Source organism: Chinchilla lanigera, unplaced genomic scaffold (assembly GCF_000276665.1).
Source record: "Chinchilla lanigera isolate Chin_1 unplaced genomic scaffold, ChiLan1.0 scaffold00166, whole genome shotgun sequence".
Lineage (NCBI taxonomy): Eukaryota > Metazoa > Chordata > Mammalia > Rodentia > Chinchillidae > Chinchilla > Chinchilla lanigera.
This window is the reverse complement of record NW_004955567.1, coordinates 716,479-730,005: the sequence shown is the minus strand read 5'-3', so window position 1 is coordinate 730,005 and position 13,527 is coordinate 716,479. Positions and strand designations below refer to the sequence as shown.

General features: G+C 52.4%; 1 protein-coding gene across 1 annotated transcript in view; it reads right to left on the bottom strand.

Moving 5' to 3' along the window:
* Positions 1 to 1,346, bottom strand: part of Znf784 (zinc finger protein 784) — a gene marked incomplete in the record, with an annotated part of 2,941 nt that extends 1,595 nt beyond the window's left edge. The window contains 2 exon segments of the mRNA XM_013509290.1: positions 1 to 181; positions 1,258 to 1,346. Coding sequence (XP_013364744.1) covers positions 1 to 181; positions 1,258 to 1,335 — 259 coding nt within the window.
* Positions 1,347 to 13,527: the final 12,181 nt, after the last annotated feature.

Here is a 13,527-nt window from a genome sequence, read left to right as displayed (position 1 = left end):
GGCCGTGCTCGTGGAACAGCAGCTCGGACACCAGCCGGAAGGCGGCCGGGCACAAGGCGCAGTGGAAAGAGCCTGGCTCCGGGGGCTCGGGAACCAGCGTGGTGTCTGTGACCTTCACCACCTGGATCTCGATGAGGTCACTCGGGGGCGTGGCGGGGCGGCCGTCATCGGGCACCAGGACCTGGCGAGGGGAGAAGACAGAGGAGCCTGTGGACGCCCCCAGACCTCTCCACGCCCACACGGCTCCTCCGCGCCGCTGGACCGCACTTTCCAAGACCCGCTGTCCCTTCTTGCCCAAAGCCTACCGGGCCCAGACCTTCCCTCCTCCACCCTAGCCAGAGGAGCCCACTCATTTCTCCCCTGCACAACCGAAAAACGCTAGGAGAATCCCTGTTCCCCTGCGCCCCCAAACCCATCTGTCCCGAGCGGCCTCTACAGCCCCCTGGAAATGCACCTCCCAACCCGCGCCCGCACGTGGTGTCCACCAAGAGCTGGGTCCTGCCTCTCTCTCTGACCCCACTGTAAATAGCAGCCGGCATGCAGCTGACTGCTGTCGTCTAAATTTAGCTCCCCACCCCCACTCTATCAGCTCATTTTTTATTTCCTTTCTAGAAAGTGTCACAGGGAATCTCGCTCATCAGCCCTCTCCCCTCGCAGGACTGCAAGCTACAGGAGAACACAAGCCCTCTCTGTCTTGGGCACGGCTGTTCCCACAGTCCGGCCAGGAGCTCTGTGAATGTCTGTCGAATGAATGGATGTCCCAGGTTACTCTCCAAGCCTGAGTTGGGGGCAATGTGGAGGAGGTTCCTCTCATCCAGAGCACCTCGCCTACGGTCCTCTCTTGGGCATTAGAGAGGCATCCCCTGCAGAAGCATCCCCTCCCACAACCTGGTGACCTGGTCACAACCCCTCCTTTCAGGGTCACCTTCTCAACCTTTCACCTGAATTCATTGGCCCCAGAATTTCCCTGAGGCCCCGCCTCCCCGAAGGTTCTGCCCAGTTATGCAAATCAAACACCTGGAACGCCTCTCCCATGAGCCAGCCCCGCCCAAGCCCCGCCTCCCTAGGCACCGCCCCTCCACCCTCATAGGCTCCTCCCTAAACCCCGCCCCAGCATAGTCCTGAGAAGCCCAGCCCCCAGGGCCGGAGCCCTAGTCCACTCCCGCCCATCCTCGTAGGCCCCGCCCAGACCCCGCCCACTGCCCTGCGACCTCCGTCGCCTCGAGTCCCCCGCCTGGGCCCCTTCCTCGCCCGCACCAGGTCCGGCAGCTCTGGGGATCGCGACTCCGGGGTCGGGGAGCTCGGACTCCGGAGCTCCCGGCGCGTAGCGGCCATCTTGTGCCCAAGCCCCGTCCCCGAGGCCAATGATTGCTCGGGGAGGGGGCGGGGCTTGAATGCGTAGGAGGCACCGCGCAGGCGCGCTGCCAGGCGGAGAGGGGCGTGGCGCGGTGGGCGTGGCCATCGGGGGGAAGGCGGGCCTGCCTCGGGTAATCGCGCCAGTCTGGGGGAGGCCGGGGTCTGCGCGCAGGTACCGCGGCAGCGCGCAGCCCTGGGCTCAGACACCCCGTCCTAGCCACGCCGAGCGGGCCTCGCTGGCATTGGAGCGCCCGTTAATTTGCACAGGAAGGGCTTTTGCGTGAGCTTTCTGAGGACAGTGATGCGACTCTTCTGCATGTCAGGTTTTCAGAAAGCCGGTGTCAGGAGAGACGCCGCCGCGATGCAGTGCGGATGGGCGGGGAGGACGCGGGCCCTGCGCAGGCGAGCCCGGCAGCACCACGGACAGGGCCCTCGCGGCCACGCCCCTGCGCTCCGGCCTGCGCGCTGCTGCGGGCGGGACCGAGAAGGGGGCCGGGTGCTGGGAACAGCCGGACGCCCGACGCCATGGCCCTCCTGCTGGACGGCGGGTCGCGTTGTCCTTCGAGGCTGAATGTGCCCACGGGGCTTGTGCGGCCAATGACAGCAACGGAAGCGACGTGCGTCCCCCTCGGCGCGCGTGAAGAGCTTCGCTGGAGACAGAGCACCCTCGCGTCGAGCATGGTTAGCCGCGCGTGGGTGCACACCTGTGAGCCCAGCACGCTGGGAGGCTGAGGCAGGACGATCCAAAGTTGGAGCCCAGCCTGACTCGAACTTAGCTGCTTAGCAAGACCTTGTTTCAAAATTTTAAACACTGAAAGAGCTGGGAATGCAGCTCAGCCTTGTGTTCAACCCTCGGTAACACAAGCAAAGTAAAATAAAATAAAATGGACATTGGTAGGGTCAAATCACTGAACTTTGAGATTATTCCTATAGCAAAATCTAGGTTGACAACATATTCACGGAGTCTTACTGCTCAGTCTGCCCTGGATATGCACTGTCCCCTCTGCGTTTCCGTGGCTTGAACCCAGGGACCCAGAAATGCGAAAGTGCTGAGCCGCTGAGCCACATCCTCAGCCTCAGCTTACACAGCCTTTAAAACAAACATTTTAATCCCAGCGCTCAGGAGGCTGCGGCAGTAGAACTGCCACAAGTTCAAGGCCAGCCTGGGCTATATGGTGAGTTGAAGCCCTCAACACACGTGCACGCGTGCGCGCACACACACATTTTAAAATACACACAACAGGTGTACTCTCAGTCCTTTGTGTGTCTGCATCCCTGCTCTCTCCTTTGACTGAGGTTATTTTATTTCCGTCTCCTCCTTCCCGTTCCTCTGCAGGTCTTACCATGAATCGTCTCACGTCAGCGTGAACTGCGCCCTGGCCCCAGTCTCACTGACACTGGCGGCTGTCGCTCCTTGACGATGCCCCGTGGTGGCCGTGGTCACCTTGGGTGCATTTGTACCTCTGTTCACGGGCTGGGCGGCTCCAAGCTTCATCACCACTGAGGCTCCACCTTCGTCTGGCCTGAGGCTGTCATCAGCATCTCAAACCACAACAAACGCTGGTGAGGCCGGGACGAGGCAAGCCTGCTGCACTGTGGGTGGGAGTGTAAACTGGTGCGACCAGTGTGGAAATCAGTGTGGGGATCCCGAAACAAACACAAAAAGCTACAACCAGACCCAGCTGTTCCTCTCTTGGATACTTTCCCAAAGGAGTTACAGACACCATGTGATGCTGACCCACGCGCAGCATGTTTGCGGCAGCGCAGCTCATGAGCAGAATCCCCGAAGTGGCCTGGGTGGCCATCAGCAGATGGGGGCATAAAGCAAACACGGCGTTTCACACGATGGAGCGCTACTCTGCCATCAAGAAGAAAATGGATGGATTTGAAGGTCACAGTGCTACGTGAAGTAAATCAGACATGGGAGGTTAAACACTGAATAGTAGCTGTAAGATGAGAAACCCAAAATATAAACCATTTAAAGAGCAAAATGAGGGGCTGGGGATTTAGCTCAGCGGCACAGCGCCTGCCTAGCAAGCGCAAGGTCGTGAGTTCGGTTCCCGGTACAGGAAAAAAAAAAAAGTAAAGAGCAAAGTGAGGGATGGTGGGAAACAGAGAAAAGGCTCTGTGCATGGGTAGGAGGTTTCGGGTAGAATAGGGCAAGAAGGAATAAAAATGATCAAGACGTGAGCCAGGCGTGGTGGCACGTGCCTGTAGTCCCAGCACTGGGAGACAGAGACAGGAGGATCACTGTGAGTTCAAGGCCAGCTTAGACTACGTAGTGAGACCCTGTCTCAAAAAAAAAAAATTAATAGGCAGGAATGGTGAAGCACGCCTGTAATCCCAGCACTTGAGAGGCTGAGGCAGGAAGATTGTTGGAAGTTCGAGACCAATCTCAGCTACAAAGTGAGCTCAAGGCCAGCCTGAACTGCATAGTGAGACCCTGTCTCAAAAAAAAAAAAAAAAAAAAAATCGGGGCTGGGGATGTAGCTCAGTGGCATAAGCGCCTGCCTGGCAAGCGCAGGTTGTGAGTTTGATCCCTAACCAAGACAAGATAGACCTGTGAACTTAAGGGGCTGAGGCAAGAAGGGGTGAGTTTGAAGGGAGCCTGAGCAAGATCCTGTCTCAAAAACAGCCATAAGGGGCTGGGGGTTTAGCTCAGCAGCACAGTGCCTGCCTGGCAAGTGCAAGGTCATGAGTTTGATTCCTGGTACCAGAAGAAAAACAACAACAACAAAAAAACAGCCATAAAATATGCTGTGATGATATTTACACATATCTATGAATATACTCGTAATTGTGTGTTTCAAATAGATGGGCTATATATGTGAATTATATTTCAATAGAAATTAAAGATAAAGAACTAGCTTGCCAAATTAAACTCCAGATAATTTCTTCAAATTATAAGAATAAAAAATTATAAGAATAAACTGAGCCAGGCGTGGTGGTGCATGACTGTCATCCCAGCACTCGGGAGGTTGAGGTGTGAGAATTGCTGTGAGTTCCAGACCAGCCTGGGTCACAAAGTGAGTTCCAGACCAGCCTGAAATGCATAGCGAGACCCTGTGTCAAAAAGACAAAAATGTTTTAAAAAGAAAGAAGGAAGAAAAACCTCAAATAAATTCACGGATCGCTCTCGTCACAGTGTAAGTGCCTTGACGCTGGAGATCATCTCATCCTGGTTCTTAGCTTTATCCCCAGCACCTACACTGGGTGTGGGACGTCCCGGTGCGTACTAACCCTTTATGCTGCTCGGGACCTCTCTGTGATACAGCACAGCTTGTGCGCTGGATGGGAAATGAATCAGTAAATAACTACGCAGCTAGGGAGCTACATCCCACGCCTGCCGTCTGCGCTCATCGCCGGCTTCCGTAGCTCGTCAGGCCCCCCCGGCAGCTGGAAGGGTGCAGCAGACCGAAACCAAGGAGGCCTGTCAGCAAGTCTTGGCTGGTGCAGGAGATGAACTTGAAGGACCTGATTTCTCAGCCACGTGGTGGGGGCCTTGCAAAATGATCAAGCCTTTCTTTCACTTCCTGTCTGAAAAATGTTCCAGCGTGTTGTTCCTTGAAGTAGATGTGGATGACTGTGAGGATGTCGCTGCAGAGTGTGATGTCAAATGCATGCCCGCCTTCCAGTTTTTTGAAAAGGGTGAGAAGGTGAGTGAGGTTTCTGGAGCTCATAAGGAAAAGCTTGAAGCCACCATTAATGAATCAACCTAATTGTGTTTTCTGAAGAACATAACCTGCTATTAGCTGTTTAATACTTACATTTCTTTTAGTTTTTTTTTTTGTTTTGTTTTGTTTTGTTTTTCTCCGGTACCGGGAACCGAACTCACGACCTTGCGCTTGCCAGGCAGGCGCTTTTGCCGCTGAGCTAAATCCCCAGCCCCTACATTTCTTTTATTTACAAAAAAATATGAAGTATGGAAACTATATATCCAACTGCCATCTGATTATAAAAGACATTAAGATATTAATTCTATCCTTCAAAAAAAAATAAGTAGCTAGGAACAATGGCTTCTGACACCCTAAGCCAACAGTGATCCTCAAAGAGGTCATCCTAAAACTTTGCTGCGTGGTTCTGCAGATGACAATAATATTAGCAATGATAACTACTTTTTTTTTGTCCTTTTGAGACAGGGTCTCACTATGCCGTTCAGGCTGGTCTTCAGCTCACTTTGTAGCCCAGGTTGGCCTCAGACTTGCAACAATCCTCCTGCCTCAGCCTCCCAAGTGCTGAGATTACAGGTATACAGCACCACAAACTTCCAATTTTTTGGTTTTTTTTTTTTTTTTTCTGGTACCAGGGATCGAACTCATGACCTTGCGCTTGCCAGGCAGGCGCTGTGCCGCTGAGCTATATCCCCAGCTCCCACCCAAGTAAATTAATTAATTGCTTTAAATTTGGAAGTTTGATTCCAAAAAGGTCCTGAGTTTGATTCCTGGTAATAAAAGAAAAAAAAATAATTTACTTTCTGACAATTTTTTTCTCCTTCATTCTCTTATCTATTCTTCGTATAGAAGTTTTGTGAAGACATTTTATATGGAAAATAGAAAGATAATCTTACCTTAATACAGTTGCTCAGAATTTTTCCTCTTGGGCTGGGCGTATGTGGTTCAGCGCAGACATGCGTGAGGCTCTGGGTTTGACTCCTGGCAACCCTGGTAGAGCTGGGCAGTTTAGCAGCGTTTCGTTTCGGGTCCACAACTTCAGTAGTTTCGGTATTGCTGTCAAGTTTGGGAAAATCTTAAGTTTCTCTCATGGGTGATTTTACCAGACCCCAGAGCTTTTGAGCAGTGCACGACCCTAAATACTCTGACTGTGGACGCTCCTTAGCCAGGGAAGGACTTGGACCATGCGGAGCCTGCAAAGTGAAAGCTTCATTACTCCAGGCAAATTCCCCTCAGTACCTGTGCTCTGTCTCGTCCCCTCTTCCTCCTCCTCCTTCCTCTTCTTTGCAGTACTGAGAATTGAACTCAGGCCCCTCACACTAACTGCATCCCCAGCCTCTTTTTATTTTTTATTTTTGAGACAAAGTCTCCCTAAATTGCTAAATTGCCTAGGTTGGGCTTAGACTTGCGATCCTCCTGCCTCAGCCTCCTGGAATGCTGGGAGTTTAATTATTTTTAAGGAAAAAAAAATCTGTTTTGCTTTGGTGAAGGGAGATTTACATCTTTTTTTTTTCTTTTTTGGCTTTTTTCTGGTACTGGGAATTGAACTTATGACGTTGTGCTTGCCAGGCAGGCGCTGTGCCGCTGAGCTAAATCCCCAGCCCGAGATTTAGATCTATAACGCTGAGATTCAGGCTGGAATCTGATTGTGAGAGCCCTCCATGTCTCTTGTTAATTCCTACTCCGTCTATTTTAAAACAGAAAAACACTGAGGTTCTAAATACGAGACTCGGCTGGGCGTGGTGGCGCACACCTGTAATCGCAGCACTTGGGAGGCTGAGGCAGGAGGACCTTTTCAAGTTTGAGACCAGCCTGGGCTACAAAGTGAGCTCAAGGCCAGCCTGAACTGCATAGTGAGACCCTGTCTCAGACAGACAACAACAAAAAAGGCACATACACAAAAATGCTGAGACTGGACACTGCATTTGGAGCCGGGCTCACTCGAGTCCCATTTGGTACCCGGCTTCCAGTGAGTTTCTTCCCATTCCGCGTCCCCTTCCCCCAGTCCATGCAATGAAGTCGGCATTTCCCAGGGTCCCTGCCCGTCCCAGGCAATAAGAACGGAAGCCCAGGAGGTGTTTGCGGTCCTGCAGTGGGCCGGTGAAGAGATGGCGCTGGAAGAGTGGATGGATGGTTTCTACATACGGTGAAGCGCTGGAAGAAGAATTGGTTTGTGGTCAGACGGTCCCTTGATCTACCCCGACGACCGGGTGCGGCGGAGTACCCAGGGCACAGTCCTCTGCCAGCGGCTGCATCAGTGTCCGCGCAGGGCACGAGCGTCGGGATATTCAGCCTGCAGATGGGAAGCCAAAGGAGAGCCGGGCGTGGTGGCGCACACCTGTAATCCCAGCACTTGAGAGGCTGAGGCAGGAGGATCGTTGCGAGTTCGAGGCCAGCCTGGGCTACAAAGTGAGCTCAAGACCTGCCTGAACTGCATAGTGAGACCCTGTCTCAAAAAGACACACACAAAAAAGACTGTCTGCTTCAGATTGTTTGCCGATGGGAGGACGATCAGTCTCTGTGCAGAAGGCACAGATGATTGTTTGGCTTGGAGATTTCCACCGCAGGATTCCAGAACACTCACGACCGTGCGTGGGCCGCACGTGGTGCCTTGCCAGTACCCGGATGCAGGACGCTAGGGACAGGAGCCTGCCAACCAAGTCGTCACTGGTGAGCAGATTTGAGACGAAGACAGCGACTTGGCCCTAGGCATGCTGGCCCTAGCGGCTACAGACATGGCCCTGGGTCTCTGTGCTGGGTCTTCTGGAGTTTTTCAGATCTCTTACATGTATAGCCTCTGATAACCCTGGGTGCAGTAATAGGATGTGCACGGCATTTCCGTTTGTGACAGATGTTTTATTTATTTATTCATTTATTTATTTATTTATTGGCTTTTTGAGACAGGGTCTAGCTATGCAGCTCAGGCTGGCCTTGAGCTCACTTTGTAACCCAGGCTGGCATCGAACTCGCAACGATCCTCTTGCTTCAGCCTCCCGAGTGCTGGGATGACAGGTGTGCACCACCACGCCTGGCGACAAACATTTTAATAATAGTTTAAAAGTTCTTTTGGAAGTGGGGATGTGACATTTGTAACTAATTTGTGCAAGTACCCCAAAGTAAGGCTTAAGCTGTGTTGTTTGGCTCCAACGTGGACTCTGTAGGGGTCACAGGCTAACTCCCAGACTTTGTGGAGAGACATTTTCTGCTCAGTAAGCTGCAATGCTTAAGAGGGAATTTACTTTGTTACGCAAATAGTACAGTGATGAATGTGTGGTAAGACAGACTGCACTTTAGATTTAACCTCAAACTCGGAAACCTTAGATCAGAACTGGCTGCACGCTGCCTCAGAAGCGGTGGGCTGGTGAGCCGCGGTGACCTCCGGAGGCAGTGGTATTCCCTGGAGCCCCACCGCCTGACCCCAGCGAGGCTGACTGCGAAGGGCCCGGCCATCACCCTCCCACGCTTTAAATGTAAAACGATGCTTCAGAAACCTGCCAACAAAACAAAACAAAACGAAAAAAACCTGCCAAAGGGCCGGGGAGATAGCTCAGTGGCACAAGCGCCTGCCTGGCAGAAGGTCCTGAGCTTGATTCCCGGTACAAAACAAACAAACAAACAAACAAAAAACCTGCCAAATTCTAGAGCTAGTGCTGCTTGTGTTGTTTCTATTTGTTTTTCATAGTGGTATGTGGAAAACATTTCAAATTAGGAATCAATTTGAGAAAAGTCAAAAAAGGCAGAATAATAACAGGTATATGAATCTCAATTTGCATTATCAAAAGATGTATTTTTATTTATTTATTTATTTTATTTTTTTGGTCTTTTTGAGACAAGGTCTCCCTACACAGTTCAGGCTGGGCTTGAGCTCACTTTGTAGCCCAGGCTGGTCTCCATCTTGCAATGATCCTCCTGCCTCAGCCTCCTGAGTGCTGGGATTACAGGCATGTGCCACCACACTTGGCTTGAGAGATGTGTTTTTAGTGTCCGATTTAGGAATATTTATTGCTGGCTAAACCTACTTATAGTAGCCAGGTATGGTGGTGCACTCCTGTAATCCCAGCACTCAGGAAACTGAGGCAGGAGGATTGCTGCAAGTTTGAGGCCAGCCTGGGGTACACAGTGAGCTCAAGGCCAGCCTGACCTGTATAGTGAGACCCTGTCTCAAAAAAAAAAAAAAAAAAAGATAAATGTACTTATAGCCTATTTTTCTACTTGTGAAGATACTATGAAAAGGATGATGAGGAAAACAGAGAGTGCCCTAGTTTGGAAGTTCCTGCCTTGGGCCTCTAGGGACAGCTCAGCGCAGGGAGCACTGTTTTCTGCCCGCTGCAGGCATGGCCTGAGGGATAGGGCCAGTGGCCATTCACCAAGTGCTGGGCGGGACCAGGGCTGGGCAGACTTGTTTATAGACCAGAAGGGGGCCTAGAAGATGAAGATGCCACTCAGCCTGCCTGGGACCTCGGCCTTGTGAGTTTTTTTTTTTTGTCCTTTTAAGACAGGGTCTCACTATGCAGTTCCGGCTGGCCTTGAGCTCACTTTGTAGCCCAGGTTGGCCTCAAACTCTCAATGATCCTCCTGCCTCAGCCTCCCGAGTGCTGGGATTACAAGCGTGCGCCACCATGCCCGGATCAGCCTTGTTTTTGTTCCTGATTCACACGTTATAGAGGCTCAAAACATTTAATATGGATCTCCAAAGGTGTGAAGTTCTGGAAAACCCACCCTGCACTTCTGACAAACATTCATACTTCCTGTATTATGTATTTCAAACATTTCTGTTCCTTTGTGTTTTAAAGCTGAGTACTGATTGCAGTTTTCTGGCCTGCATGCTTTGAACAGTGTATTTTCCCAAAGGCTGGTTCCATTTTCCCTAAGGTACGCTGCAGGAAGCAGAGACTCTGTGGACTGTGCCGGCGTTATGTACATGCTCTGCTGTTGCAGTGGGGAGCTGGCTCCATGACTTGATGACTGGATCACGTGACTCCAGATGCTGAGCCGATGGGGGTAGTGCCAACAGTCCGTCTTCCTAGCCTCTCCTACGTGTTGCTTCAATGTGTAATGTTGGTCGGGCGTGGTGGTGCACGCCTTAACTCAGTAGGCTGAGGCAGGAGGATCACTGTGAGTTCGAGGCCAACCTGGGCTACATAGTTCAGAGGCAACTGAGCTATACATCGAGACCCTGTCTCAAAAAAACAAAAGTAATGTTGATTTTATATCCTATGTCATAAGAATGGCTTTTGTTCATCTTGTTACCTACGAGTACCAACTCACCATGATTAATTAATCATGTCTTGCAAACATGTACTAAAAAAAAGGGGGGGGGGGAACCACAGGAAACTCCTCTGTGAGAGCGACCCTTTAAAGGAAAGCCCTTTCAGAGGGGACAACTGGGTCCAGCGGAAAGCGGATCTCTTGTCTCTGCGCCCCGTGCTCCCAGCTGGAACATTTTTGCAACGGGCCGGAAAGGAGCAACTTTTTTCCCCAGGACCTCACCCTAAAAGGTTTGCCCCCTACCCCTTGACCGTTCCTAAAATCGGTATCTTAACTGGCTGCTGTTTCTGCTTGGCGAAACCAGACAGGCAGCCCAGATAGCGGATCCGTTATCCGGCACGGCAGACAGAAGGCCGCCACGCTGAAGGACTCGAGCACTAGGGCAGGAGACCCGCCTGGACGGGCGGGAGGGACACGGACCATAGAGCGACGGCGGCGGATAGAAGGGCCAGGGCGGGAGGGCAACGAGAGGAGTCATGGGGATAGACGGGCAAGGAAGGAAACCACGGAGACGTGGGAGGCGGCTAGAAGGGCGGTCGTAGGCTGTGGACCCCAGCTCTGTGGTGGGGGGAAGTAGGCAAAGAAGGGCCGCTGGGCGGAAGGATCGAGGCGCTGGGGGTTCTTGTCTGCGTCCTCGCTACCGGCGTCACCTTGAGCTGTGACCGCCCTCCCTGAGCCTCTTGTTTGTCACTCGTAAAGCAAAGGAAAAGCATTCCGAAGAAAAGTACCAGCCGAGGACCTCTGTGCTCAGACATTGTGGAACCGGTGGGAACTAATGGTGTAATTGTTTTCGCACGTTGAACTCCTGCAGCTCTGACGTTCTTCATGGCACCGAAATCGGGCAGTTGTGCAGTAACAAAGACATCTAGGGCCCCTTGTAGTAGTCACTCTGGAGGTCTCGCTGTCTCTAACACCCGCCTCTAGTTCAGGCTCCCCCCCGCATACCGGGAATCGAACTCACGACCTCGCGCTTGCCAGGCAGGCGCTGTGCCGGGGAGCTAAATCCCCAGCCCCTAGCTCAGACTTTATTCTTTATTATCGTGGTTACGGCGCCAGCTATCTTCAAGTCTCTCAGCTTCCAACTCTATAGCCCTCTCCCAAATATGCAGGCTGAAGATACTCTCTCAGAGAAAGCTGAGTGTGGCGGTGAACACCTGTAATTATAGCACTCTGGGAGGCTGAGACAGGAGGATCACAAGTTCAAGCGCAGCCTGGGCGATATAACCAGACTCGGTCTCAAAATTTTATTTATTTATTTATTCGTTTATTTTTGTCTTTTTGAGACAGGGTCTCACTGTGCAGTTCAGGCTGGGCTTGAGCTCACTTTGTACCCTAGGCTGATCTCGAACTCGCAACGATCCTCCTCCCTCAGCCTCCTGAGTGCTGGGGTTACAGGCGTGTGCCACCATGCCCGGCTCAAAATTTTAGAAAAGGTGCTAGGGTTGTAGCTCTGTGAAGGCGTGGGGTCCAATCCTCAGTAAAGGGTGGGGGTGTTGGGTGCCCAGCCTCAGATCAGACGCTGTTCTTTCCACCGCTGGAGACCTTGGCACAGCTCCCTCTTGAGTGGAGATTAACACCCCCACCCCCCAGCCCTGCTGAGGACAACAGGCCCTGCTGGGTGTTGGGTAAGAGCTCTACCACAAAGCTACACCCAGCCCCCTCAGCCTGGAATTCCAGGCACCGCCACGGGTTCTCCTGCCTTGTCTCTCACCCGTGTGACCATGTTCTGGCTGGATGTGGTGTGTGGCAGCTTCCTGAACCCCTGCACACGTTCATGCCTGCAGGTGTCCGCCTTGGGCTACCCCTGTGTCAGGAGTAGCTTTTCCGGTGTAACACACTCATGTTTTTCAGGACTCACTCCTTCAGAAAGCCACTTCCCAGTCCTGCCTGAGTCTGGCCCCAGGCTGTGAGGGACCTTCCTGCTCCTCCCAGGGAGAAGCGGCTTCCCAAAGTCTTCCGCTGCCTTTGGCGGGGTGCTCTGTGCAGCCCCGTGCCCTGGGACCAGCGGCACAGTCTGGGGCCTGTGAGTGTCTGCAGCCCACACCGGTATGGGCTCAGTTGCCCTGGAGGACGAACGGTCTTTTATGTATTAGTGCCTGACTGCAGGGCGCGATGACGCGTTCACAGTGGGGAGTAGGTACATGTGCGTAACACATCCCAGGGCTTAGGGTCGGGGACTTAGCTCAGTGGCACAGCGCCTGCCTGGCAAGTGTGAGGTCCTGAGTTTGATTCCCAGCACCCCCCATAAAACAAAAATAAAACCCAACAACAAAAAACACATCTTAGTTCTTTTTTCACCCGCTCTCTTTCCTCCCTCACCCCACCTCCATCTCCTGACCCCCTTCCTACTTGCAGAAGATCTGTCTCCCTGTCTCCAGCCTGTCTTTTGCTCTTTATTTATACTCTGGGTTTTTCATATAAGAGAAAACCTTATGATATTTAAGCTTGTGCGTCTGATTTATTTCACTTAACGTGGTCTCAAGATACATCTGTTTTCCTACAAATGAGTCAGGTTTATTCTTCTTCGTGCAGAGCAGTGTGCCGTGGTGGGTAAACGCACACTTTCTCACCCAGTCCTCTGTCGATGGATGAGACAGCTCCCTCTGCTCCTATGGTTGCGGCGTTCGCACCCGTTCTGCACGCTGCCTGGACTTCTGTTCATCGCTGTCCAGTTGGCGTGTGTCCCCCGTTACCTTGGCGACACTTCAGGGGAACCGTTCCAATTCGTACCCCCTCGATCAGTTTTCCCTGGCCTCCCGCAGCCCTCGCGGCACTGCGGCCTTGCCGTTGTTCACCTGTCGTCTCCTGCAGACCTGTCTTTGCAGGACGGTGCTCCCTGGCCACGTGTGGCTACAGAGCACTTGGAATGGAAGTAAGGCAAGTTGAGACGGGCACCAAGTGTGACAAAAACACGCCACGTTCCACAGGTTAGTGCAGCGAGCCAAGCGGGAGGTCGTGAGTTTGATTCCCAGTACGGGGTGGAGGGCGAGGGAGCGGGGAGCCAATTCCTGGTGCCAGAGTCTGCTGGTAACCTCTTGTTATGGTTGAGACGTTGTGTCAACCTGGGGAGTGTAGAGCTTTGGCTAAGTGACTCCTCAGCAGTTCTACATCATGGGTGGAAAGGACACGCCCTTACCACTCTGGGATGTTGTTCATTGTGTCAATTTGAGCCTCCCCCCTGCCCCCAGGAATCAAACTCACGACCTTGAGCTTGCCAGGCAGGCACTGTGCC